The sequence below is a fragment of the Panicum virgatum genome, chromosome 9N (assembly GCF_016808335.1).
Source record: "Panicum virgatum strain AP13 chromosome 9N, P.virgatum_v5, whole genome shotgun sequence".
NCBI lineage: Eukaryota > Viridiplantae > Streptophyta > Magnoliopsida > Poales > Poaceae > Panicum > Panicum virgatum.
Genome location: NC_053153.1, coordinates 21,812,794 through 21,840,573, shown reverse-complemented (window position 1 = coordinate 21,840,573; position 27,780 = coordinate 21,812,794). Strand labels below are relative to the sequence as shown.

Sequence of the window (27,780 nt, the reverse complement as noted above, 5' to 3'; positions counted from 1 at the left end):
TATACTACATATTGGAGGCCAAAATTGGCAAACACCGAGGCCGACCAGTCTGACCGGTCTGAGCCTGTGCAGTCCGAGTAGAGTTAGGGTTTGTATTATGGAATCCGTTTGTAATCCAATTTGGAAGGGGTACGTCTTCCCCGGCCTATAAATATAAAGACCATGGCCGATTGAGGTCCTTCTACCCAATCGAATCAATCAATTTACTATTTTTCTCCAAACCCTAGCTTTTCCAACCTCGTGCTGATCTTTGCTCATTTCTACGGCATTCAAGGGCGTCTTGAGTGGCCTGCCGACCTCAAGACAACCCTAGATCTTCGAGCTCCGACGGGGTACCTCCCGACCTTGAGGTTCTAGGTATTTGCGGTGCTGTCTGCGCCCAACCGGTCTGACCGGTTGGCGCGACCGGTCTGACCGGTCGCCGGAGTTCATCGCTGGTGATCTGATCGTTGCGATCCGCGCGTTCTAGCGCTTGTGTGTTGACCAATTCTGCATCAACACTACAGTACTAAAATCCAAATTTTATCACAAACTAAATACAGCATGTGGGATGAGAAGACGGATTAATTAGCACCTTCATTTTTAATTTGTATCACATTATGCTTGTCGGATTATAGGATTAAATCACATCTTGAGTTTGACTTTTGAGTAGATCGATTGCTTGCTCAGCTGGCATCATGGCGACCGCTGCACTCCCATGCATCGTAGCCATGCCCGTCCGTGTGCGCGGGCGTCCAGTGTACATACGTCCGGCACACAACGTGGTGAGCAGAACTATATAAGTTTATATATAGAGTTGATGTTAGTATTGGATACATATAGTAGTCATTTATACAGGCTGGTCCGACTCGCATACGGCATGGACTAAAGTCCATTTGTCAATGACACTGTGACAGAACCGCCTAAATTAATCCGGTTCAAGTACATTAACCATTATCCTAACAGCTAAAATGGTTAACACACACTTTAACCGAAGCAATTTGGCAGTTTGTCGGGTAAAGTCCCGATAAAACCACTGTATTTCAGATCGAAACAACATACCTCACTCGAAGATGAGCCCAGAGATTACAATAAACAAAATTTTACAATATAAACTTCACAGGTAAAAATTATCATAAACTGAGTTTGAGAATTCAGACGGAGTACCTCAAAAGTTTGAAAGTAGATAAGTTCTTCAGAGTTTACAAACAGCGGAAAAAAAACGATATCTAGCGATGATATATGACATCATGATGAAGCCTGTACATGATATCAATCTCACCAAGCACTCCAAAGGTTACCTGAAAACAAGGTTAAAAGCAAGACTGTGTATATTAATACTCAGCAAGACTGACCTGCCTGAGGGTATATAACAACCCTTTAACTAGACATGCAAGGCTTGTGAAGGCTCTGGAGTTTATTTGTTGAAAAGCAATAAAGAGTATGTCCTTAATTTCAAGTTTTAGCTTTCAGATTCTAGTTGGATTAACCGTTCTAGATTTGCACCTATCTATACAAGCATGGTAGAGAAAAAATTATATGCATTCAACAAGATTGAATATTATCATTGTTCCACTTCTTACTCCGTGTGGCAAAGCGATTAAGCAGTCTCAATATCCGTGAGAGGTGGAACAGTTCGAACCGAATTTCAATCCTTGCAAGGTAAAACCTAACACACACGCATGGAGCACAGTTGAGTCACTCCGAAGCAACTGTTTGCTTCTCATTCCGGTTCATGGATCAGTGCTACTCTCCCCGAGTACAGAGAACCGCCCTTCTCTGCACTCTAGTTGTACGACTATAGGGCACCAACCTCTTCCCTCATAGCCGTGATCGATTGCGCAACCTATCTTTCAACATAATTTTAATTCCCTATCTCTAAGAGAGAGTGGGAGGTATGTCCATTTGCCGGGCCGAGGAGTTACTAGGCTTGCCGCTTACCCATAATTCACGGCATGTGGATAGTACTTTCAAACGCTTAACCACGATCACCAGCACACTGCGACCTTAGCAAATTTATCGACACAGACGGATTTCAATCGAAGAGGTTGATCAAATCCGTCCATGGTCCTTATAGTGATTGCAAGAGAGTAAACAATCAACTCCTATAAAGCTCGCGAGCGACAGGCCATCACTCGACTTTTACCGGTCCTATTAGCATAGCATCTAGTCGAACTCTATTTCTAGTGTTCAAACAATAGGTTTCTAGAATTATGCACCTAAGATTTTCATTCAACTCCAATAACTTAAATGCACATATAAAATAAATTGCATAATTTAAAATAATAGGATTATGCACCGGGGCTTGCCTTTAGTAGAGTCTATAGAGTTAGTAGACTTCAGCTCTTCCGAATCGAAGTTCGGAACTTCAGTTAATTCCACGATGTTGGTTGGACTCCATGTAGTTCACTCTCGGACTCCGGGTTCACGTTCAGGTCTTCGTTATCTTCCGTAATGTTGACTTGGGCTTCGAAAATATCCCGTCTGGTTCCTGGATAAGTTCGTACGTTTCGTCGACTAATGATAGCGTTTCTATATGCAATGCAATATCTAAAATTAGTGAAGTACTTAAGTATAGCTTTTCTTCACTAAAAGTTGTAATCCAATAAAATAAACATTTAAGATTAAACTTAAAAGTTTTACTTTACTGGGCAATTATTTATAGAGTAAAAGAAAACATAACAAACTCCATAAAATAATAAGATTAACTACACTAAGAAAACATGAATTAATAAAAACAGAAACAACACTAGTATGCATGAATTAACCCTAGAACTCAAGAATAAATCACAAACTCAAGCTAAACAAAGCAAAAATTATTCCAAAAATTATCATAATCTAATTATGATTAGTAGAACTCATGGTAAAAAGATGACCCCAAGAAATTAATAAAAACATGCTCTAATAAAATAAACAATTGTATATGTTGGAATTAAGCAAAGCACATAAAACAACAAGCAAAATTCAAGCATTTGATCCACAAATTTTATACAAGACAACTCATGGCAAAAGGAGACTAGGTTCCAAAAATTAAGCATAACAAAGTTATGGTTAAAAATATACAATTAAATTACTCATTTGCTAACAAATAAATTAGAGCACACAAAATAAAGTTTCATGCAAACTTGAGTAACCAAGGTTATAGAGCTAGTTGAAAGGAACACAACAAAATTAATTTGGCATTTTTTTGATTTTCTACCATTTTCTAGGATTTTTCAAAGTTCACAAGGTTTAAAAGAAAAAAAGGAACTGAAAATTTTGCAGAAAAGACCTTGGAAAGTTTTGAACCCTTGCAATCGGGTCCCTGGACCATGGCCGGCGTGGGGAGCTCGGCTCCGGCCAAATTCCGGCGAGGGGAGGTCACGGTGGCGAGGGAAAAGTTGGGCGAAACAGTAAGGGAGCTCTCGCACATCTGTAGGTGGCTTCAGGATGAGGAGTGGTGGCCGGGAGCGACGGGGCCATGGCGAGCGGCGGCCGGTGATGGTTCGGTCCGCTGGCGAATAGAAAACAGGCTAAAGATCCAGGCCAAAGGAACCACTTATTGCTTGAACTGGTACTAATGTGAGACATCAGCACCGGCTGCATCAATAGCCGGTACTTTTGGCATGCGCCGAGCGCTGGCAAGGCGCGCCACGGCACAAACCAATGCCAATGCACTGACAAAAGCACCGGTTAACTCCATCAGCCGGTACTAAATTGGCCATGCATCAATGACACCGGGTGGTGGCACGACCCGGTACTTATGGAGCAGACATTAGCACCGGGTCATTCCATGACCCGGTGCCTGTGCTGGCCCTGGACATAGGCACCGGTTGAAATGAATACCCGGTACCGATGGCCGGCCTGATCTCCTTCGATATTTTAAGTCCTGACCACCCATCTCTTCTCTCCACCGCACAGACCCCCACTCTCTTATCCTCTCCACCGCCCAGCACCCATCTCTTCGATCTTCTCCCCATTGCTCCTCTCTCCCACGCCATAGAGGTCAGGCTGGTGGATCGAGCCCATGTGCCGAAAGCTCATTGCCAAGGTGGTCTGGGTCATGAGCAGCTTCATCGTCTGCATCGCCATGGCCATGGTCACCATCCTCAGCTCCTGTCGCTCGAGGTAAGTTATAGCGGCAGGTGGGGCTGAGCTCAAGCTCGGGACGGTGCTACTAGATGTGCTACTAGATTTGGCCACACGAGATTGGCGCTCCTTTTCTCTCTCCCATGCTTGCACATACAAGAATTAAGACCGATGGTTGCATCTGTATAGTTTTCTTCCGTTGCTTTGTCTTGCTTGCTTGATGGGAATTGGACCTTTGATTCATTTGTTGTTGAGGAGATGAACAGGTGGCGCGGTGCTCACCCTGCCCGACGGCAAGCTTGCGGGATGCAGGATGCACTTGGCGTATGCTCGGTCCCTGTTCGTGGATGGACCGGCGGTGGCTCCCTCTTGCGGATCCAGGCATGAAGCGGCCAGATCCGGTGAGGAGGCATCACGCTTAGTCGCTTGGACGCCATGGAGGTGGCGGCGAGCAGCCGTACGGCGGGGAGCCACTGGCCGCATCAGACGGATGGGCCGCACGGCCAGAGCAAGGCATGGCCGTTCCCATGCCTGCGCCCACCGAGCACCATGCAATTCCCCTTCGAGGTAAACTATATGCGAGCCTTTCTTGCTAATCTGCTGCTCCACATTTCGATTCAGAAGCTCACGCACTCTCTGGCATGCGCGTGGGAGCCGACCGCCGCCGACGACGCCGTGGGGCGCGCTGGCCACCGCCGCGGGAGCTGGCGTGGGGCGCTCGGGCTGCCACCGCCGCCGTGGGGCGCGCGGGCTGCCACAGCTGCGGGAGCCGGCCGTAGCTCCCGTAGGCCGCGCAGGCCGCCACCGCTGCGTGTCTGCGGGAGCCGGCTGCCATCGGGGGAGTGAGCGGGCTGACGCCGCCGCCGGAGTAGGACGGGAGCCGGCCGCGTGGGTGATTTCTTCTCTTTTTTTTCTTCTTATTTTTCAGAAACAGATATGTATATGGGATTGTATTGATTGGATGTATCTTGTGAACTATTCTTTGGATGATTTGTGAGACATGACTATTTTGTTCGATGGATTTAATATTTGAACATTCTTTGGAGCATGATTCCTGTGAATGATGCGAGGGGAACGGGGGGGAGGGGGGAATGGGAGAAGATGCTAGAGAACGGCCGTAGCGATTCTGGTACCGGTTGGTATTACCAACCGGTACCAATGGAGGTCTTAGGCACCGGGTTATTTACCTGGTGTCTTAGGTAGTCACATTGGTCTCGGTTACTTAGTATCGGTTCCAAAACCGGTACCTATGCTCATTTTCAACCGGTGTTGATGGTCCTTTCTCTAGTTGTGGCGGCGAGGCTCCGTTGGGGTTTGTGAGGTGCAGTCGGGCTCAGGAGCTTCAGGAGGGGGAGGGGAATGTCGCTGGGGTGTCGAAATGGGCTGGGATGGAGTGGAGGGACGAGTTCGGCAGTGGGCCCGAGCTCGTCGGTGCAGAGGGAAGGGCGGCGGTGCTATGCCAGGGATGAGGCGCAGCTGGGGTCATTTATAGGCACGGGTGGGGGATGAGCGAGCGTAGGAATTGATGGAATCGAAGGGGATAAGCTCGCCAGGCTGTGGACTTCATCCTGTGGCGGGGCAGCTTCACCAGTGGGCGGTCCGGTGGCGTGGCGTGAGGGCGGCAGCTTGGCGCGCATGCCAGAGGCCAGCAGGGGTGGGGAAAAGGCGGCGGGAGGCTTGCGCACAGCACGTGGAGGCGGCGCGACCATCCCGGGGGCGAGGGAAACCGGCGGGGAGGCCAAATGGCGGCGCCGGCGATGAGGGGCGGCGCCCCTGTTTTTGGACAGAGGAAGGAGGAAAACAGTGGGTGGACCTAGTTGTAAAATGTGAAAAAGGTAGGGGGTTCTCTGGAAAACTAAAATTTCCCGTTGTTTTAGGGCTCAATTGAAAAAGTGTTCAACATGAAAGTTGCTCAGTTTTTCAAGACCTACAACTTTCATGTTGTGCAAATTTTCACTATACCAAAAGATTTGAAATCATTTTGAAATCCATAAAAACTTGTATTTGCAAAAGAACACAATTTAGTTTTAAAATTTGCATGGTAAAAGTGAAAAACAAAAATATGCATTTTTATCCCCTCATAAATTTTGAAACTTTGCCTTTTGAAAAACTTGTTTTAAAAAGAACTTTATACTTTTCCAAAACAACAAACATACCCTTGCTAGGATAAACATGGTTTAAATTTTTAAACAACACAAAAATTTTATTTTCAACTGAATGATTTTAGCCCAAAAACCTGGGTTGTCACAGCCTTCCGTCCTAACAAGAATCTCGTCCCGAGATTCAGGAGTAGAAAAGAACTGGAGGTTCAAATAAGCAATTTGGTCAAAGAAGGTCTAGAAAGTTTCCACAAAAGGTCAGACTCAATCTTCCAAGTTACTTCTTCTTCTGTGTAATGAATCCATTGGATTCAAATCATCCCCAACCTTCTTTCTTCTTGTACCAGTTTCAATGTATGGCCCTGACTTTGGCTTCTGATTCATTGAAACGTGGGGTTTCAATAGAATCCAGGAATGATCAACAAACAAGGTTAGTTGATCATTTGAAACTCCTTGAACAAAGGATCAAGGGTATAAAACTCTACCTAGCTCAAGTAGTTCACCTTTCCAAAGGTCAACAAACTTGAGGTTTTAGAACAAAGCACTCATCAAATCTCACTAATCAATCAAGCAAGATAGAACACTTTAAAGATCATTAGAAAGATGCTCCATACATTCACTAAATTAAACAAGGATTTAAGCATTCAAATGCAACAATGCATGCATGTTCTATCGTCCTCACAACCAGAAATAACTGCCAAATACATTTGGCCTTACGTGGTTAGTTTCGGTGGCATGGATACGTCTCTCCTTATAAAATCTAGTCGAAAGATCCTACCCGTTCTTAACCTATCGAACATGGTTAGTGTACCTGCAAAAAATATATAGCATACATATATTAATTGCCACCTTATAACTCCCATAAGATCACTATAGGGCTTTTTGATCTAAGCACAGTCCTTAATGAGTCCAACGTAGTTTTATAAATATTTTCTTGAGCACATCTTTTATTTTAAAAATACTTTTTAAAGTTCATAGTAACCTCTGTGTATGTTTCGGCTATGATACTAGTTGTGGTAGAACCGCCTAAATTAATCCGGTTCAAGTACGTTAACCATTATCCTAACAGCTAAAATGGTTAACACGCTGTAAGCATCTAGGCCCTCAAGGTATGTTTCGGTGATTAATGACAACCATTATTGTGACTAATGAGTTTGTGCAGCTTAATGAATCATTACCGCTCATTTGGTCATATGTCAAAAGAGGCCCCTCATTTTCGTTATTCAAAAAGGCGATCTCGGTAATCAACTCAAATATATAACAAGACTAAGGATCTTTCTAGCCCTAAGTGTCGTAAGGTTGAGAAGGACACTTAGGTTAGTATAGGTTTTATAGTTTTGTAGTGATCACACTATTAAGAGGGGTTAAGGTCAAGTAACTTGAGCATGGACATGATCGATCAAAAATGGATGCACACTATGGTCACTCAGGTTCTAAAGAAGTTCAAATAAGTGGTTTTCAACTTATATCTCAAGAATATTTGGATTTCACTCAAGACTCAAATCAGAAAAGGCAAAATCAGAAAAAGTCTATACACCGATTTAACCGACGCTTGCATTTTTCTATACGTCGGTTAAACGCAGTTATCAGAGTCTGGACAGGTTCTATACACTGGTTAAACCGACGATGTTTGAATTAACGTCGGTGTATTAGTCCAGAGTTGGTTTTTCCAGGGTATTTCAAGTTCTATACAACGGTTAAACCGACGATGTTTGAAATGAAACATTGGTGCAATTGACCAGTGATATGGTTTTTCCAGGGATTTCAGAAGTTGTACTCACCGGTTAAACCGACGATGGATTTGAGTTAAACGTTGGTGCAGTTGTCCAGAGACTTGGTTTTTCAGTTGATCAGTGGACAACTACACTCACCTGTTAAACCGATGATACGTCAGTTAATCTGCCCAAGTTGTAACGGCTAGTTTTCAGAATGGGCAGTTTACATTCATCGGTTAAACCGACGCTGGCTATTGGAGGTACGTCGGATTAACCGGCGCTAAGCAGTTTTCTGGCAGCTTTTCTCCAACGGCTCTATTCGTGTGAGCTGCCTATATATACCCCTCCAATGGGTCATTTTGCTCTCTCTTGACACCAGGCAACATTCATACACTCATATATTGTTGAGAGCCACCTTGAGCTTCATCTTCCACCCATTTGTTCATTCAATCATTCAAGAAGCAAGACTAAGGACTTGAGTAGAGAGAAGCTTGTGTGCATCCGTTCTTTGTGATCGGTTCTTGCTCAAGTGAAGGCCCTAGCTTGTTACTCTTGGTGATTGACAGCACCTAGGCGATCTTGGTGATTGAAGGTGTTTCTTCCGGAGCTTGCCAAGGATTGTGGGAGCCCGAAGAAGTTTGTACGTGGCTTGAGCTCCACCACGCCGGGATGGTGAACGGAGACTCTTAGTGAGCGCCCTCGTCTCAGTGACATGGGAGGTGACAAGACTCTTAGTGAGTGTCACAACGTGGATTAGGGGTGTGTGCCAACACATCGACACCACGGGAAAAAATCCGGTTGTCTCTTGCCCACTCTTTCATTGCAAGCACTTACTTTCATGCAATTATTCATGTGCTTCACCTTAGAGATCATAACTTAGCTCTACCTTGCTTAGTTTCATATCTTTGTTACCCTGTGTAGTTTGCTTAGTTAGCCGGTTGGTGAATTGAGTCTTACTAGCATTGCATAAGTTAAGGTTGCTTTAATTGTTCTAGAAATTTGAAAAAGGCCCAATTCACCCCCCCCCCTCTTGGTCCATCGATTCTTACAATTGGTATCATAGCCTCGTTGCTCATTTGGATCATTAGGCTTCACCGCCTAGAACTATGGCCAAGATGGGTGGTTCACCGCCTCACTTTGAGGGCAAGAACTTTGCTTATTGGAAAGTTCGCATGGCCGCATACCTTGATGCGATTGCCCCCGAAGTGTGGTTGGCAACAAAGACCGGGTTCACCGGAACTCCCACCTCGGAGCAATTAAAATGGAATGCTAAGGCTAGAAATGCAATTTTCAAAGCCATTAGTGAGGAAGTCTTTGCTAGAATAAATGGCATGGACTTGACAAGTGATATTTGGAAAGAGCTAATTGAAATTCATGTAGGCTCCACAAAAGTTCGTGAGCAAAAATATCACTTGTTTAGAGCTAAATATGTTTCTTTTAAGATGCTAGCTCATGAAAATTGCAATGATATGTATTCTCGCTTGAATGTCATTGTCAAGGACATTAATGCTCTTGAAGTTTCTAAAATTGACAGTGGCTCCATCAACCGCAAGATTCTCATGCTCCTTCCGAAGCCCAAGTACAACATCATCAATGCTATGCTTCAAAAGGAGAATCTCGACACGATGGAAGTGAGAGAGCTTGTGGGCGAAATTCGCGCTCATGAAATGGGTATCCTTGGTATGCCCGAAGAGCCAACTACAAGCAAGTCAATTGCTCTCAAAACCAAGGCAAACAAGCCCCGCATGCTCAAGATGATCAAGCAAGAATCAAGCTCAAGCAATGAAGAAGAGGATCATCATGAAAGCTCATCCGATAATGAAGAAGATGGAGAACTTGCTCTCATGATGAGAAAGTTCACACGCTTGAGCGACAAGATAAACAAGAAGGGTTACAACTTTGACCCTAAAAGAAGGATGTTCCGGCCAAGGAAAGATGTCAAGCACAAAACATGCTACAATTGTGGAGAAAAAGGCCACATCTCTCCGGATTGCCCCAAGCCGGACAAAAGAAAGAAGGACAACAAAAGCAAACATCGCCATGATTCAAGCGATGATGAAGAGGATGAAAAAAAGAACAAGAACAAGAAGCTTGGGAAGAAGAAGAGCTATGACAAGAAGACCAAGCTCTTCCCAAAGAAGAAAGGGCACACCAAGAGAAGCTTCTTGGTGGAAAAACAAGAATGGGTGACCGATGTCTCATCAAGTGAAGATTCAAGTGATGAAGAAGACATCGTCACCATCGCCCTCACCAATGAAGAACCACCGCTTCCTCCGCCTCCCATGTGCCTCATGGCAAAAGGTAACACAAAGGTATGTGAGGTGGATAGTGACAATGATAGTGATGAAGAGCTTGACCCTTATGATTTTACTAACCTCATTAATGAGTATACATCCATTATCAAGAGGGAAAAGAGCAAAATCAAGATTCTTGAGAACACTCATGCCAAGTTAGAGCTTGCCCACTCCGATTTGCTTGGCAAGTGCAATGACTTGCTCAAAAAGCACAATGAGTCAATTGTACTTGCTAAGCAAGTTGAAGAGAGCCACAAAAAGCTTAAACAAGAGCATAGGGAGTTGGCTCACAAATATCAAGAACTTGAATTTGCTTATGAAGCAATTGACCCAAGTCTTGAGAACTTTGTCAATGAAACTATTGAAAAGGTCAATGCTTCTACTTCATGTGATGATCTACTCATTAATGCAAATGCCACTAATATTGTGCCCGAGCTTGCTCCTTCTATGGAAAAGGAATTGATGGATCAAGTGGCAAGCCTCAAGAGTAGTGTGGAGAAGCTCTCAAGAGGAGAATACATCCACAAGGAAATTCTCTTCAACAATACACATGACTATGGCAAGAGAGGTCTTGGTTCATTTCCGGAGCCAAATCAAGGCACCACTCCTTCTCCGGAGATCAAGACTAGCTTCATCAAGGAAGTTGGTTCATATTGCCAATATTGCCAAGTCACCGGGCACCACACTAGGGAGTGCACCTTACCATCACGTCCTCTTCCCACTTTACCAAAGAATTACTCATCAATGTTTCAAAATAACCATTTTCTTTTGAGTAAAGTGAAGGGCAAGGTGAAGGCCAAATTCATTGGCAAAATCGCTAAGGAGTCAAAGAAGAAGCTCCCCAAGCAACTTTGGGTCCCAAAAGCTCTAGTCACACATGTGCAAGGCCCAAAGCTTGTTTGAGTTCCTAAAACTCAAAATTGAATTCTCATGTGTGTAGGGGAACTACAAAGCCGGTGGAAAACATTGGGTACTTGATAGCGGTTGCTCTCAACACATGACCGGCAATGATAGCATGTTCACCTCTCTTGAAGACCCCAGCGATCATGAACATGTCACCTATGGTGATAACTCAAGGGGAAAGGTTTTAGGTTTGGGTAGAATAGCAATTTCAAAAGATTTATCTATTTCTAATGTCTTGTTTGTAGAAGCACTTAGTTTTAATCTTATATCAATTGCTCAATTATGTGATCTTGAACTAACGTGTACCTTTGACAAGAATGGTGTTGTAGTAACTCTTGAAGAAGACAAGTCATTGGTATTCACGGGGTTTAGGCATGTCAACATTTACTTGGTGGATTTCTCTTCAAAGCAAACAAGCTCTATGACATGCCTCTTCACCAAGTCGTATCTTGGGTGGCTTTGGCATAGAAGAATTGCTCATAATGGCATGAGCAACCTCAAGAAAGCCCACAAGAGAGGGATGATCACCGGCTTGAAGGACGTCGCATTTGACAAGAACAAGTTATGTAAAGCATGTCAAGCAGGAAAGCAAGTTGCAACACATCATCCCATCAAGACGATGTTGTCTACCTCCAAGCCGCTCGAGCTACTACACATGGATCTTTTTGGTCCAACTACATACAAGAGCATTGGTGGTAACCTCTATTGCCTAGTAATCGTTGATGATTTTTCACGTTATACTTGGGTCATGTTTCTAGGCGATAAGGGTGAAACTCCAGAAGTATTCAAGACATTTGCAAGAAGAGCTCAAAGGGAGTACAACTCCCCAATTGTGAAGATCCGGAGTGACAACGGCACCGAGTTCAAAAATATGAAGATTGAAGAATGGTGCGATGAAGAGGGCATCAAGCATGAGTTCTCCGCCACCTACACGCCTCAACAAAATGGAGTGGTGGAAAGAAAGAACAAGACACTCATCACTCTAGCAAGAGCAATGTTGGATGATTATGGCACGTCCGAGAAGTTTTGGGCGGATGCAATCAATACGGCGTGTCATGCATCCAACCGAGTGTATCCCCACCGACTCCTCAAGAAAACTCCATATGAGCTCATCACCGGGAAGAAACCAAATATATTCTACTTTCGAGTCTTTGGTTGCAAATGCTTCATCTATAAGAAGAAAAGGCTCGGTAAGTTTGAGAGTAGATGTGATGAAGGTTTCTTTCTTGGTTATGCATCAAACTCCAAAGCATATAGAGTATTCAATCAAACCTCCGGGTTAGTTGAAGAAACATGTGATGTGGAGTTTGATGAATCTAATGGCTCCCAAGAGGAGGTTGTTGGCTATGACAATGTAGGTGATGAGGAGATTGACGAAGCTTTGAAGAAGATGTCCATTGGGGATATCAAGCCGGAAGAGGTGCATGGGCAATGATCAAGGGGGAGGACCTTCCTCGTCTACACCAAGCACCTCTATGACACCCCAAGTGGATGAAGATCAAGAAAAAAATGATCCACAATCTCAAGAAAATATGCCAACGCCAACACCCCAAGTCCAAGAACAAGAAGAGCAAAATGTTCCACCACAAGCACAAGTCACCCATGATCCACCCCAAAATACATCCACGCATGTACCGCTAGTGAAGCATGGTCATATCTCCAAGGATCATCTAATTGGTCAAATCATTGGTAGTCCTTCCAAGGGAGTAAGAACTCGCTCTAAGCATGCTTCATTTTGCGAATATTACTCGTTTGTTTCTTGTATTGAACCCACTAGCATAGAGGAAGCACTTGAGGACTCGAATTGGGTGATGGCCATGCAAGAAGAATTGAACAACTTCACCCGCAATGAAGTTTGGGTCCTCGAAGCTCCTCCGAAAAACAAGAACATCATCAGCACTAAGTGGGTCTTCCGAAACAAGCAAGATGAACATAGGGTGGTGATACGCAACAAAGCAAGACTTGTGGCAAAAGGGTTTTCTCAAGTCGAAGGTTTGGATTTTGGTGAAACTTTTGCTCCGGTCGCAAGACTTGAAGCTATCCGCATCCTTCTTGCTTACTCTTCCCATCATAATATCAAGTTATATCAAATGGATGTGAAAAGTGCATTCTTGAATGGCGTTATTAACGAACTTGTTTATGTTGAGCAACCTCCTGGGTTTGAAGATCCGAGGAATCCTAACCATGTTTATAGGTTGCACAAGGCACTCTATGGGCTCAAACAAGCTCCAAGGGCTTGGTATGAGAGGTTTCGTGACTTCCTAATCATGCAAGGCTTCAAGATCGGGAGGGTGGACACCACATTGTTCACAAAAGACGTCAACGGGGATCTTTTCATTTGTCAAATTTATGTTGACGATATTATCTTTGGCTCAACTAATGATTCACTAAGCCATGAGTTTGCTACCATGATGTCTAGGGAATTCGAGATGTCCATGATCGGCGAATTGACCTTCTTCCTTGGTTTTCAAGTCAAACAATTAAAGGAAGGGACATTCATCCATCAAGAGAAGTATACTAAAGATATCTTGAAGAAGTTCAAGATGGATGAATGCAAGCGGATCAAGACACCCATGGCAACCAATGGGCATCTCGACTTGGATGTGGACGGTAAACCGGTTGATCAATCCCTCTATCGTTCTATGATAGGGTCTTTGCTTTACCTTACCGCATCTAGGCCCGATATAATGTTTAGTGTGTGATTGTGTGCCCGCTTTCAAGCTAACCCAAAAGAATCACACCTCTCGGCTGTGAATAGGATCCTTCGGTATTTCAAGCACACCCCTAGCATAGGCTTGTGGTACCCCAAAGGCGCTAGCTTAGATCTCTTGGGATACTCGGATTCGGTTTTTGCCGGAAGCCGTGTGGATCGCAAGAGTACCTCCGGGGGTTGCCACTTGCTTGGGCATTCTCTAGTGTCTTGGTCGAGTAAGAAGCAAAATTTCGTGGCTTTGTCCACCGCGGAAGCGGAATATATAGCGGCCGGTGCATGTTGTGCCCAAATTCTATATATGAAGCAAACCCTTTTGGACTTTGGTGTGAAACTAGATAGGATACCACTCCTTTGTGACAACGAAAGTGCCGTAAAAATTGCTAAAAATCCCGTTCAACACTCTCGCACAAAGCACATTGATATTCGCCATCACTTCTTGCGTGATCACAAAGCTAAAGGAGACATATCTCTTCAAGGTGTGAGATCCGAGGAGCAATTGGCAGATATTTTCATAAAACCATTAGACGAGAGTACATTTGTTAGGCTAAGGAATGAGCTTAATGTATTAGATGCGGCAAACGTCATGTAAGTTGCCAAGTCATATAGAAAAATGCATACATATAGGACACTTGTCTAACCATGGTAAGATAGTGATGAGCATGAGTTTAGCTAGAGGTGGTGGTTCACTTGTTTTCCTCTAGGCTTGTAGAAAGGCTCATCATGAAGAAGCTTCCCGTGGGTTCAAACTTGACAAGTAGATCTTAATTTCTTGTTATGCATTTCTTGTCATATAGATGTGCACTTCATGTTTACTCTTCTTTCGCATGTGGTTGTAGTTCGCATTATCATTGCATGCGTAAGGGTCACAAAGGAGATCACTTGATGAAAATGTGACTTGTTTCACATACAAGAACTTAATTCATGAAAAGTGAAAAGAGCAAAGTGTTAGGTGCGTTATTGCCTAGTGAGTCATGTCATGATGAGTTTGAAGCTCTCTATCTTCAATATTCCTATGACAATGCTCATACATTTTATTTGGCGCTTTGTCCCGCTTTGCGGCTTTTCCTTGTGTTAAAAAGAAAAACTATTAAGCTAGTGTGCTAACCTAAGTATTTTGAGGGGTAAAGCCGCCTATGCAAGTCCATTAACTTGAGTTTAGTTGATTTTTATAAGTTTATTGGACTTAGCATAGAAGAGTGAGCTGAGTGAAGGGTTTTCGGGTTCACCGGTTAAACCGACGTTTAATGGATCTATACCCATCGGTTTAACCGGCGTTACTAAGTTTCAGTCTCAGCTCAGTCAAATCAGGAGTTCAACCGGCGTATACAAAAGTCACAGCATCGGATCAACCGGTGAACATAACTCAGATCTGACCCAGCAATCAACCGGTGTTAGCAGCGTTCAACCGGCGAGTTCAAATTGCATATCGTCGGATCAACCAGCGTTCAGATGAGTTTTTGCTGGAGTCTCGGGTAAACTGAACCGATGCAATTGACCGGCATTCTAAACCTAAGCATCGGTTTAACCGGCGTTAAGGAAAAACGCGGGGCCCACACGTCATATATGCCTCATGCGCGCGCCGCCAGTTTTCTTTTCCTCTGTTTCACCCGTGCCCGACTCGAGCCGCCGCCGCACTCGCCTACACGCCGTCGTCACCGCTCCGCCGCAGCCGCCGCGCCCCATACGCTCCACGCACCGTGCGCCATCCACGCCGCCGACCCGCAGCCGCCGCCGCGCGCAGTCTGCGCCACCGCCGCTCGCACTCCGCCCGCGCGCGCCCACTCCGCCAGTGCACCAGCACCACCCGTACACCACTGCCGCCTGCGCTGCCCGCACGCAACACCGCCTCTCGCCCACTTTGTGCACGCCGACGCTCATGCAGCCGCACCTCCACGCCTGTCACACCGCAGCCGCAGCCGCTCCGCGCTCACCAAGTGTTCGACTGATTGCCTGATCGAGATGGGTCGCGAGAAGAGGAAGGGAAATGAAGTTGTGGTTGAGAAGCCCGTCCGCAAGCGGACTCGTGCAGAGAGGGAGGCCGAGAGGGCCGAGATGGTGGCCAAGGCCGTCGAGGAGCAGGCGTCAGGCCGTGCTCGTCCGTTCGCGATCAGGGAGCAGCCGGCCAGGGGCAGAGGCAGAGGCCGAGGTATGGGCAGAGTCCGAGGTGCCAGGGCCACCAGGGCCACGACTGAGGCAGCAGCAGAGTCAGATCGCTCAGTTTCGGCTATAGATTCAAATGTAGATTCAGCTGCAGCGCAGTCAGAGGAGTTTCAGGGGCAGAGTACTCAGGGGTCACCGACTCTACGATGGTCTGGCCGCACTCGGCAGACATCCCCAGCAGCAGAGACTTCGCCAGCGACCGAGCGTCACACTGGACCGAGGACGCGAGGAGGTCACCAGCCACAGGAGCCTCGCAGGTCCACAGCTGCTGCAGCAGCAGCTCGCAGAGCCGAGGCCCTAGAGGCCGAGCGCGCAGTGTTCCGTATGGACACTGTTGTGCGTCTGGAGCCAGGTGTGCTGCTCCAGAACTTGACCAAGGCCAATGCGGCAAAGGTCAAGAGGCTCAGGTGGAGTGTGTCAGAGGAGGACTGGTTCCCCGTAACCCATGACAGCAGGGTCGACCGTAGATTCTGGACACTTCTTCAGGCCAGCTTCTACGAGACCTACCAGAGGCGAGGGCACAGGATCTTTCCACACAGGGTGCTCGACTGGGTCTCACTGAGGACAGCTGCAGGGGGAGTAGACGTCAGAGAGCACTTTGCACACTTCAGAGGCCTGCCTAGGTTACTTCAAATAGAGTAGAACAGGTATATCGAGGACTGGGTCAGAGTGTTTTATGCCACAGCCTGGATCGCTCCCGAGTGCAGAGCCGTACACTTCGTGTTTGGAGGCCAGGTCTTTGGTCTGTCGAGAGCGACGATTGCAGGGATTCTCAGAGTCGATCTGGTCGATGTCTCCCTGCACGAGATGATATACGGAGACACAGATCCACCGCGCAGAGCGATGATTGGCGGGATTGCACCTTCGTACGAGGCGATCTCTCAGTGCTTCCGCCAGCCGTTTCCAGCGTCGTAGGCCAGAGTCCCTAGCTTGCTGACCCCAGAGGCATACGCTGTTCACATGGCACTCCGGAGGACTCTGTTACCGAGGAGTGGCTACCCAGAGGGGTTTACAGGTCTGCAGCAGCTGCTACTTCTTCACATACTCACTCACGAGCCGTTTGACATTGTTGAGTTCATTTTGGCTGAGATTGAGGATGTGATCACTGACGGGATGGGGGTCGTGAGGCAGTTTCCTTATGCTCACTGGATCAGCTACATATGCTCTATGATTGTGCCAGCTGAGTCTCCCGTCAGTGCCGTATACCATCAGGATTAGGCTCCCCGATTCCAAGTTTATCGTCCGACAGCTCCCCAGGACCGGAGGAGGGGCAGACAGGCCGAAAGAGCTGCCATGGCACAGTTGTCACCTGAGTCATAGACCCGAGTAGCACAGGAGGACGAGGCACTTCTGGCAGCCGAGGCACAGCTTCCCGGAGGAGATGATGAGATACACTGGTCTGAGCTTGAGTCAGACTCCTCCGAGGACCTCGAGTACTTTCTTGCAGCCCCAGCTAGTCACGATCACGAGGCAGGAGGGTCCAGAGAGCCAGCTCCAGAGTCTCCAGCAGCTGCCACAGTCATAGAGTCCCAGGTGACTCAGCCGTCCGAGCTCACCTCTCTTCTTCAGCAGCTTGTTACTCAACAGCGAGAGGATCGGATAGCACAGGAGGAGGCCAGGAGAGCCCATGAGGCTCAGCTAGCAGCTATTCAGAGAGAGGCTGCCCGAGAGCGTGCTGCAGCCGAGGAGTGTTTTGTCGGGCTTATTGACCAAGTATCATATAGGACAGACGCTCAGTTCCAGCAGATGCAGCAGGGCATGATGGTGTTGGAGCACCTCAGCTTGCAGTCACTCCAGCTCCAGCCCCTACTGCAGCTCCAGCTACTACGGCGACACCGGAGACCACGTTCCCGATGTCCGCACTCCTTGGGTCTGCCGGTCGTCCGCTCTTCTCACCACTGCCAGTGACTACACTCTTCCAGGACTCACCGTCGGCAGTTCAGACAGTCGCCCTCCCCGTTGTACCACAGACACTACCTTCAGGGGGAGGAAGAGAGGAGTCTATAGTTCCGCAGTCGACACAGCCGGCAGCTTCAGCACTTACTACTTCAGATGTTGACACATCTTCTGCTGAGCCGACTACCACTTCTACGGACCCTCTTCCAGGCAGTGCCAGCACGAGAGCCTCCACGACAGCTACACCTCCAGTCAGCTCAGACCCTCAGCTCCCGTCCATCACCAAGGGTTCTCCGTCCGATGACGACGACGACGACCCGGATCGCTTCCTCGCCGTGCCACGACAGCCGAATCAGTAGCTCGCCTTTTTGGTGCTTTGATGCCAAAGGGGGAGAGAGTTAGGGGGAGTCGGAGTCAGGGGGAGGGGGGAGATAGAGAGAGAGCTCGTAGTTGCAGGACCTTTGATGTTATATCTCATTTGATGTTAGTTCATGGATATGTACATTTGAGACATATCTATGGATTTTGTTTCAGCCGTTGAGCTCCTTGGTTCTCTTTCGAGTTTGCCTGAGTTTATCCTGTTTATCTTTCTCGCTCTCTTGTTATATTTATGTTTGTGTTGTCATCAATCACCAAAAAGGGGGAGATTGTAAGCATCTAGGCCCTCAAGGTATGTTTCGGTGATTAATGACAACCATTATTGTGACTAATGAGTTTATGCAGCTTAGTGAATCATTACCGCTCATTTGGTCATATGTCAAAAGAGGCCCCTCATTTTCGTTATTCAAAAAGGTGATCTCGGTAATCAACTCAAATATATAACAAGACTAAGGATCTTTCTAGTCCTAAGTGTCGTAAGGTTGAGAAGGACACTTAGGTTAGTATAGGTTTTATAGTTTTGTAGTGATCGCACTATTAAGAGGGGTTAAGGTCAAGTAACTTGAGCATGGACATGATCAATCAAAAATGGATGCACACTATGGTCACTCAGGTTCTAAAGAAGTTCAAATAAGTGGTTTTTAACTTATATCTCAAGAATATTTGGATTTCACTCAAGACTCAAATCAGAAAAGGCAAAATCAGAAAAAGTCTATACACCGGTTTAACCGACGCTTCCATTTTTCTATACGTCGGTTAAACGCAGTTATCAAAGTCTGGACAGGTTCTATACACCGGTTAAACCGACGATGTTTGAATTAACGTCGGTGCATTAGTCCAGAGTTGGTTTTTCCAGGGTATTTCAAGTTCTATACACCGGTTAAACTGACGATGTTTGAAATGAAACGTCAGTGCAATTGACCAGTGAGATGGTTTTTCCAGGGATTTCAGAAGTTGTACTCACCGGTTAAACCGACGATGGATTTGAGTTAAACGTCGGTGCAGTTGTCCAGAGACTTGGTTTTTCAGTTGATCAATGGACAACTACACTTACCGGTTAAACCGATGATACGTCGGTTAATCTGCCCAAGTTGTAACGGCTAGTTTTCAGAATGGGCAGTTTACATTCATCGGTTAAACCGACGCTGGCTATTGGAGGTACGTCGGATTAACCGGCGCTAAGCAGTTTTCTGGCATCTTTTCTCCAACGGCTCTATTCGTGTGAGCTGCCTATATATACCCCTCCAATGGGTCATTTTGCTCTCTCTTAACACCAGGCAACATTCATACACTCATATATTGTTGAGAGCCACCTTGAGCTTCATCTTCCGCAAATTGTTCATTCAATCATTCAAGAAGCAAGACTAAGGACTTGAGTAGAGAGAAGCTTGTGTGCATCCGTTCTTGTTGATCGGTTCTTGCTCAAGTGAAGGCCCTAGCTTGTTACTCTTGGTGATTGGCAGCACCTAGGTGATCTTGGTGATTGAAGGTGTTTCTTCCGGAGCTTGCCAAGGATTGTGGGAGCCCGAAGAAGTTTGTACGTGGCTTGAGCTCCACCACGCCGGGATGGTGAACGGAGACTCTTAGTGAGCGCCCAAGTCTCGGTGACATGGGAGGTGACAAGACTCTTAGTGAGTGTCACAACGTGGATTAGGGGGGTGTGCCAACACATCGACACCACGGGAAAAAATCTGGTTGTCTCTTGCCCACTCTTTCATTGCAAGCACTTACTTTCATGCAATTATTCATGTCCTTGGGCTTAGAGATCATAACCTAGCTCTACCTTGCTTAGTTTCATATCTTTGTTGGCCTGTGTAGTTTGCTTAGTTAGCCGGTTGGTGAATTGAGCCTTACTAGCATTGCATAAGTTAAGGTTGCTTTAATTGTTCTCGAAATTTGAAAAAGGCCCAATTCACCCCCCTCTTGGTTCATCGATCCTTACACACGCACTTTAACCGAAGCAATTTGGCAGTCTATCGGGTAAAATCCCGATAAAACCACTGTATTTCGGATCGAAACAACATACCTCACTCGAAGGTGAGCCCAGAGATTACAATAAACAAAAATTTACAATATAAACTTCAAAGGTAAAAATTATTATAAACTGAGTTTGAGAATTCAGACGGAGTACCTCAGAAGTTTGAAAGTAGATTAGTTTTTCAGAGTTTACAAACAGCGGAAAGAAAACGATATCTAGCGATGATATATGACATCATGATGAAGCTCGTACATGATGTCAATCTCACCAAGCACTCCAAAGGTTACCTGAAAACAAGATTAAAAGCAAGACTGAGTATACTAATACTCAGCAAGACTGAACTGTCAGAGGGTATATAACATCCCTTTAACTAGACATGCAAGGCTTGTGAAGGCTGTGGAGTTTATTTGTTGAAAAGCAATAAAGAGTAGGTCTTTAATTTCAAGTTTTAGCTTTCAGATTCTAGTTGGATTAATCATTCTAGGTTTGCACCTATCTATACAAGCATGGTAGAGAAAAAATTATTTGCATTCAACAAGATTGGATATTATCATTGTTCCACTTCTTACTCCGTGTGGCAAAGCCATTAAGCAGTCTCAATATCCGTGAGAGGCGGAACAGTTCGAACCGAATTTCAATCTTTGCAAGGTAAAACCTAACACACACGCTTGGAGCACTGTTGAGTCACTCCGAAGCAACCGTTTGCTTCTCATTCCAGTTCATGGATCAGTGCCACTCTCCCCGAGTACAGAGAACCGCCCTTCTCTGCACACTAGTTGTACGACTATAGGGCACCAACCTCGTCCCTCATAGCCGTGATCGATTGCGCAACCTATCTTTCAACATAATTTTAATTCCCTATCTCTAAGAGAGAGTGGGAGGTATGTCCATTTGCCGGGCCGAGGAGTTACTAGGCTTGCCGCTTACCCATAATTCACGGCATGTGGCTAGTACTTTCAAACGCTTAACCACGATCACCAGCACACTGCGGCCTTAGCAAATTTATCAACACAGACGGATTTCAATCGAAGAGGTTGACCAACTCCGTCCATGGTCCTTATAGTGATTGCAAGAGAGTAAACAATCAACTCCTATAACACTCGTGAGTGACAGGCAATCACTCGACTTTTACCGGTCCTATTAGCATAGCATCTAGTCGAACTCTGTTTCTAGTGTTCAAACAATAGGTTCCTAGAATTATGCATCTAAGGCTTTCATTCAACTCCAATAACTTAAATGCACACGTAAAATAAATTGCATAATTTAAAATAATAGGATTATGCACCGGGGCTTGCCTTTAGTAGAGTCTATAGAGTTAGTAGACTTCAGCTCTTCCGAATCGAAGTTCTGAACTTCAGTTAATTCCACGATGTTGGTTGGACTCCATGTAGTTCACTCTCGGACTCCGGGTTCCCGTTCAGGTCTTCGTTATCTTCCGTAATGTTGACTTGGGCTTCAAAAATATCCCGTCTGGTTCCTGGATAAGTTCGTACATTTCGTCGACTAACGATATCGTTTCTATATGCAATGCATTACCCGAAATTAGTGAAGTGCTTAAGTATAACTTTCCTTCACTAAAAGTTGTACTCCAATAAAGTAAACATTTAAGATTAAACTTAAAAGTTTTACTTTACTGGGCAATCGTTTATAGAGTAAAAGAAAACATAACAAACTCCATAAAATAACAAGATTAACTACTCTAAGAAAACATGGTTTGAAAGCAAAAGAGAGTAAGGGTAAATTCATTCAAGAATATGAGGTAGGTTGAATTCAAATCTAGAATTTGAATTCAAAAGAATTCAACAACTAGGGTTCAAACATCAAACATCAACTCAAGGTTCAAAAGAAAAGATTATGTGTGTAAATCAAGTTCAAACATGGAGTTTAGTCTAACAAAAACAGAAACAACACTAGTATGCATGAATTAACCCTAGAACTCAAGAATAAATCACAAACTCAAGGTAAACCAAGCAAAAATTATTCCAAAAATTATCATAAGCTAATTTTGATTAGTAAAACTCATGGTAAAAATATGACCCCAAGAAATTAATAAAAACATGCTCTAATAAAATAAACTAGTGTATATGTTGGAATTAAGAAAAGCACATGAAATAACGAGCAAAATTCAAGCATTTGATACACAAATTTTATACAAGACAACTCATGGCAAAAGGAGACTAGGTTCCAAAAATTAAGCATAACAAAGCTATGGTTAAAAATATAAAATTAAATTACTCATTTGCTAACAAATAAATTAGAACACACAAAATAAAGTTTCATGCAAACTTGAGTAACCAAGGTTATAGAGCTAGTTGAAAGGAACACAACAAAATTAATTTGGCATTTTTTTTGATTTTCTACCATTTTCTAGGATTTTTCAAAGTTCACAAGGTTTAAAAGAAAAAAAAGAAACTGAAAATTTTGCAGAAAAGACCTTGGAAAGTTTTGAACCCTTGCAATCGGGTCCTTGGACCATGGCCGGCGTGGGGAGCTCGGCTCCGGCCAAATTCCGGCGAGGGGAGGTCACGGTGGCGAGGGAAAAGTTGGGGGGAACAGTAAGGGAGCTCTCGCACATCTGTAGGTGGCTTCGGGATGAGGAGTGGTGGCCGGGAGCGACGGGGCCACGGCGAGCGGTGGCCGGTGATGGTTCGGTCCGCCGGCGACTAGAAAATAGGCTAAAGATCCAGGCCAAAGGAACCACTTATTGCTTGAACTGGTACTAATGTGAGACATCAGCACCGGCTGCATCAATAGCCGGTACTTTTGGCATGCGCCGAGCGCTGGCAAGGCGTGCCACGGCACAAACCGGTGCCAATGCACTGACAAAAGCACCAGTTAACTCCATCAGCCGGTACCAAATTGGCAATGCATCAATGGCACCGGGTGGTGGCACGACCCGGTGCTTATGGAGCAGACATTAGCACCGGGTCATTCCATGACCCGGTGCCTATGCTGGCCCTGGAAATAGGCACCGGTTGAAATGAATACCCGGTACCGATGGCCGGCCTGATCTCCCTCGATATTTTAAGTCATGACCACCCATCTCTTCTCTCCACCGCACAGACCCCCACTCTCTTATCCTCTCCACCGCCCAGCACCCACCTCTTCTATCTTCTCCCCATCGCTCCTCTCTCCCACGCCGTAGAGGTCAGGCTGGTAGATCGAGCCCATGTGACGAAAGCTCACTGCCAAGGTGGTCTGGGTCATGAGCAGCTTCATCGTCTGCATCGCCATGGCCATGGTCACCATCCTCAGCTCCTGTCGCTCGAGGTAGGCTATAGCGGATTTTTCAAAGTTCACAAGGTTTAAAAGAAAAAAGGAACTAAAAATTTTGCAGAAAAGACCTTGGAAAGTTTTGAACCCTTGAAATCGGGTCCCTGGACCATGGCCGGCGTGGGGAGCTCGGCTCCGGCCAAATTCCGGCGAGGGGAGGTCACGGTGGCGAGGGAAAAGTTGGGGGAAATAGTAAAGGAGCTCTCGCACATCTGTAGGTGGCTTCGGGATGAGGAGTGGTGGCCGGGAGCGTCGGGGCCACGGCGAGCGGCGGCCGGTGATGGTTCGGTCCGCCGGCAGTGAGGCTCCGTTGGGGTTTGGGAGGTGCAGTCGGGCTCAGGAGCTTCAGGAGGGGAGGGGAATGTCGCTGGGGTGTCAAAATGGGCTGGGTGGAGTGGAGGGACGAGTTCGGCAGTGAGCCCTTGCTCGTCGGAGCAGAGGGAAGGGCGGCGGTGCTATGCCGGGGATGAGGCGCAGCTGGGGTTATTTATAGGCTCGGGCGGGGGATGAGCGAGCGTAGGAACGGATGGAATCGAAGGGGATAAGCTCGCCGGGCTGTGGACTTCATCCTGCGGTGGGGCAGCTTCACTAGTGGGCGGTCCGGCGGCGTGGCGTGAGGGCGACGGCGTGGCGCACATGCCAGAGGCCAGCAGGGGTGGGGAAAAGGCGACGGGAGGCTTGCGCGCAGCACGTGGAGGCGGTGCGACCATCCCGAGGGAGGGGGAAACCGGCGGGGAGGCCAAACGGCGGCGCCGGCGATGAGGGGCGGCACCCCTGTTTTTGGACAGAGCAAGAAGAAGGAAAACAGTGGGTGGACCTAGTTGTAAAATGTGAAAAAGTTAGGAACCGTAAAACTAAAATTTCCCGTTGTTTCAGGGCTCAACTGAAAAAGTGTTCAACATGAAAGTTGCTCAGTTTTCAAGACCTACAACTTTTATGTTGTGCAAATTTTCACTAGACCAAAAGATTTGAAATCATTTTGAAATCCATCAAAACTTGTATTTGCAAAAGAACACAATTTAGTTTTAAAATTTGCAAGGGTAACCTTAAGCATAAAAATATCTTTTTATGAGGGTAAAAGTGAAAAACAAAAATATGCATTTTAATCCCCTCATAAATTTTGAAACTTTGCCTTTTGAAAAACTTGTTTTACAAAGAACTTTATACTTTTCCAAAACAACAAAAATACCCTTGCTAGGATAAACATGGTTTAAATTTTTAAACAACACAAAAATTTTATTTTCAACTGAATGGTTTTAGCCCAAAAACCTGGGTTGTCACAGACACAAGGCGGATCAAACAAAAAATTTAGATAGAAACTTTACTTGCTTTAAAAATATATTTATTGCCGCAAAAAATCAGCCTATGATGATTCCTCGCACGCAACATACCGATCTAGGAGATCTGCTTAGCTCTGGTGCAGGTCCTTAGCTTCTTGAGGTTCGCGGCCGTGTCAATCAGTTTGATCCTGCAACTAACAAGATAGATCAACCAATAATATGAACCGACGTTGATAGGATTTTAAACAATCGGCTATATGTATGATGTGGACCCTGGCAGAACAATAATATGAACCATTCGTCCGATATTGATACAAAATATTAAATCTATCATATAGCGGCCAGAATATAAATTCAGATGATCAAGTAATCAATAAAACTCTTGGTGCAATCGGCTAAAATCAACTTGTATATAATCCTTGTAAGCTGATCTTGACCAATATCCAAATAATTTATCGGCTAACCCTAAATCCCATTGGCTAACCCTGTCCTTCCTTGATATCAAATCACTCACTTTCTTCCATATACTCCATTGGCCATAAAGTTACCAAATTTTGGTACGAACTGTATCCGATACTTATACCACCTTTATCAGTAGCAACGTATGAGTATATTTGCCAAGTTGATAAATATGTCATGCAAAACCTCCTGCTAACCTCCGAAGTATATAGTTAATAACATTTAAACTCCTATTCCTATATCTTTAAATCTCAACCTCTTGATTATTTTAGCTTCGTTTCTGTTGCAATAGGTACGTATCCATCTAATAAGCTACGAGCTAGTAGTGACGTCTATCATGATACTTGTTTTGGGATTTAATTTTAATGTTAACTTAATTAATATAATGAATCAATGCATTTTTAAATTAAAAGCTAATTAGATTGGTTAAATCAAGTGCTTGTCGCACGTATGTCTATGCAAATTACACCGCTAGAAATATGCTCATTAGTACCAGGCAAATGGCACAGTACCAGTCGAGCTGACCCCTACCGCCTTTTCGGTACTAACTAGAGGGCTGTTTAGTACCGGTCGCAGTGACCGGTACTAAACGAGCCACCTAGAAAAATGAAAAAAAAATATTACGAACCCTGAAGTCAAAATAAAAAAATATTACGAACCCGAAAGGCGAAAAAATATCACAAGTCAGACGAATTTTTCAGGATCACGAGGTCTCAAACCCACAACCTCCAGCCTCCCATAGCTTTTTTACCATCTCACCTATGTATCACATGTGACTAGGTGGGAGATGCTTTTCTTCTAAAATAACTAGTGGAGGACCATTTAGTACTGGGCCGAGACACCGACCGTTATAAAATATCACCATTTAGTATCAGGCGGTGTCATTGACCGGTACTAAAGAGTCGCGTCATTTTAGTGCAGGGCCAAAACACCAACCGGTACAAAAATGAGACATTTAGGGTGTGATTGGATGGGTGCATTAGCCTCTAGCCAGGCTTCTGCAGTGTAGCCGACCATTGTTTGGTTCCCAGCGTAGACCTCTAAGCCAGGCTTGGGTAGTGCAAAAGCACCCCTCCGGCCTGCATTGCTGGGAACGCCCGATTTGAGCGTATCCAGCTAGTGCAGCATGCATTGTGCTAGTTTGGTGGGCCTAGATGAGTTTTCTCACCGTCGGTGCTGCGGCAAGTGCGGGCTACGCCGAGCAGGGGAAGCCGGGCTCCGAGCTGGGGATGCCGACGGGTCGGGCGACTGTGGGCGGCGGGCGCGGTCGACTCGACGCGGAGCCGCCGCGTGGGTGTGAGCCGCGCCGGCTGCTGCACCTGCGGCTGTGCGCGGTGGTTCGGGCGCATGACGACGATGGGCGGTAGCGCCGAAGCGGTGCGGACGTGCGGCGGCAGCGTGGGGGTGTGGTGGAGTAGGCCGTTGAGCTGCAGCGCCTCCAGGATCTGCTTCAGCATCTCGAGATCCTGGGCGGGCTCCGCAATGCCGCACATGCGGAGGCGGCGCTCGATCTCGCCGTGGGTGCCGCCGGCCGCCGGGTCGGCATGCTTCGCTGGCTCCAGGAACACCTCGTGCGCGTCGAAGCGGCTGCACCTCTGGAGCGCACGCGGGCACCCCGCATCCGGCGCCCACAGCATCGCCGCCTCCGCGGCCGGTGCCAACGCCGCCGGCGCCGGCCGCTCCATCAATGGCGGGAGCGGCGACGCCGGCCACTCGAAGAAGGCCGGGTCGACGAACTGGAAGTGCGACGGGTCCCGTGGCACGCGCTCAGAGGCCGACCGCCGCAGCGCGGCCGGGCTCGTGGCGCCGGAGTGGGCGCTGTCCCCCGCCGCCTGGCCGTGCGGCAGCGCGTCGAGGCCCATGAGCCGCGCGACGATGCTGAGCGACCGGCGGTCGTTGCCCGCGCCGCCCCCTGGCCGGCGGTGCTAGCTTGGGGACTGCTTCGAGGGGGAGGCGTTCAATGGGGGAACTCCACCTTCACCTTGTGCAATGTTATTGTATCACTGATGGCCAACCAACCAAATATGAGCTAGATAGTATCAGCTTATCCATAGCAGTGAACCAAATAATAACATATTGCATGGCTCAAGCTAGGCTTAGACTGCCCTGGCTTAGATCATAAGCCTCGCTAGACTAGCCCAAGCAACCAATCACACCCTTAGTACTGGCCAGTATCTTAGTCCAGTACTGTAAGGGTTTCGGAAGCTTTTAAATTTGGAGCCAGTACTAAATGTTTCTGGGGCAACTTTAGTACCGGAGTAAAATTTAATCTGAATGGATGAAAGCTTATTCTTCTAGCAGCATAAAATAAAATTTGTCAACGACGCAATCCAGTATAATGCATATAATGGAGTACTCACGAGATCATGTGGGTTTGCACAATTTTTTTAAATAAGACGAGTGGTCAAATTTGATATAAAAAAAAGTCAAACAATCTATAATTTAAAATAGAGGGAGTATCGTATAGCACGGGTGGACATTGTCAAACCCGGCGATCGGGCACGAGCCCATGTGTGTGCTTCTTAATAACTCGCCGTGTCCGTGCTGACCTCTGCTAATCTCCGGTCTGACTTCGTGTCGTGGCA

The 27,780-nt window shown here is 46.3% G+C and overlaps 1 protein-coding gene and 1 long non-coding RNA gene across 2 annotated transcripts; one reads left to right on the top strand and one right to left on the bottom strand.

Annotated features, from left to right (window-relative positions):
- Positions 1-1,042: 1,042 nt before the first annotated feature.
- LOC120692700 lies at positions 1,043-27,470 on the bottom strand. The gene is made up of 3 exons (XM_039976075.1): positions 26,364-27,470; positions 24,848-24,924; positions 1,043-1,280 (listed from the first exon to the last, which is right to left on the bottom strand). Exons 1-2 carry the CDS (start codon positions 27,055-27,057, stop codon positions 24,914-24,916), a joined length of 705 nt encoding a protein of 234 aa, XP_039832009.1. The 5' UTR covers positions 27,058-27,470; the 3' UTR covers positions 1,043-1,280; positions 24,848-24,913.
- On the top strand, positions 3,748-5,060 carry LOC120692701. The gene is made up of 2 exons (XR_005682711.1): positions 3,748-4,086; positions 4,314-5,060. It is a non-coding gene; the product is annotated as an uncharacterized LOC120692701 (long non-coding RNA).
- Positions 27,471-27,780: the final 310 nt, after the last annotated feature.

Bases quoted from the DNA above. Each gene is read 5' to 3' on its own strand.
- LOC120692700 (XM_039976075.1), bottom strand. From the start codon at position 27,057: ATGGGCCTCGACGCGCTGCCGCACGGCCAGGCGGCGGGGGACAGCGCC.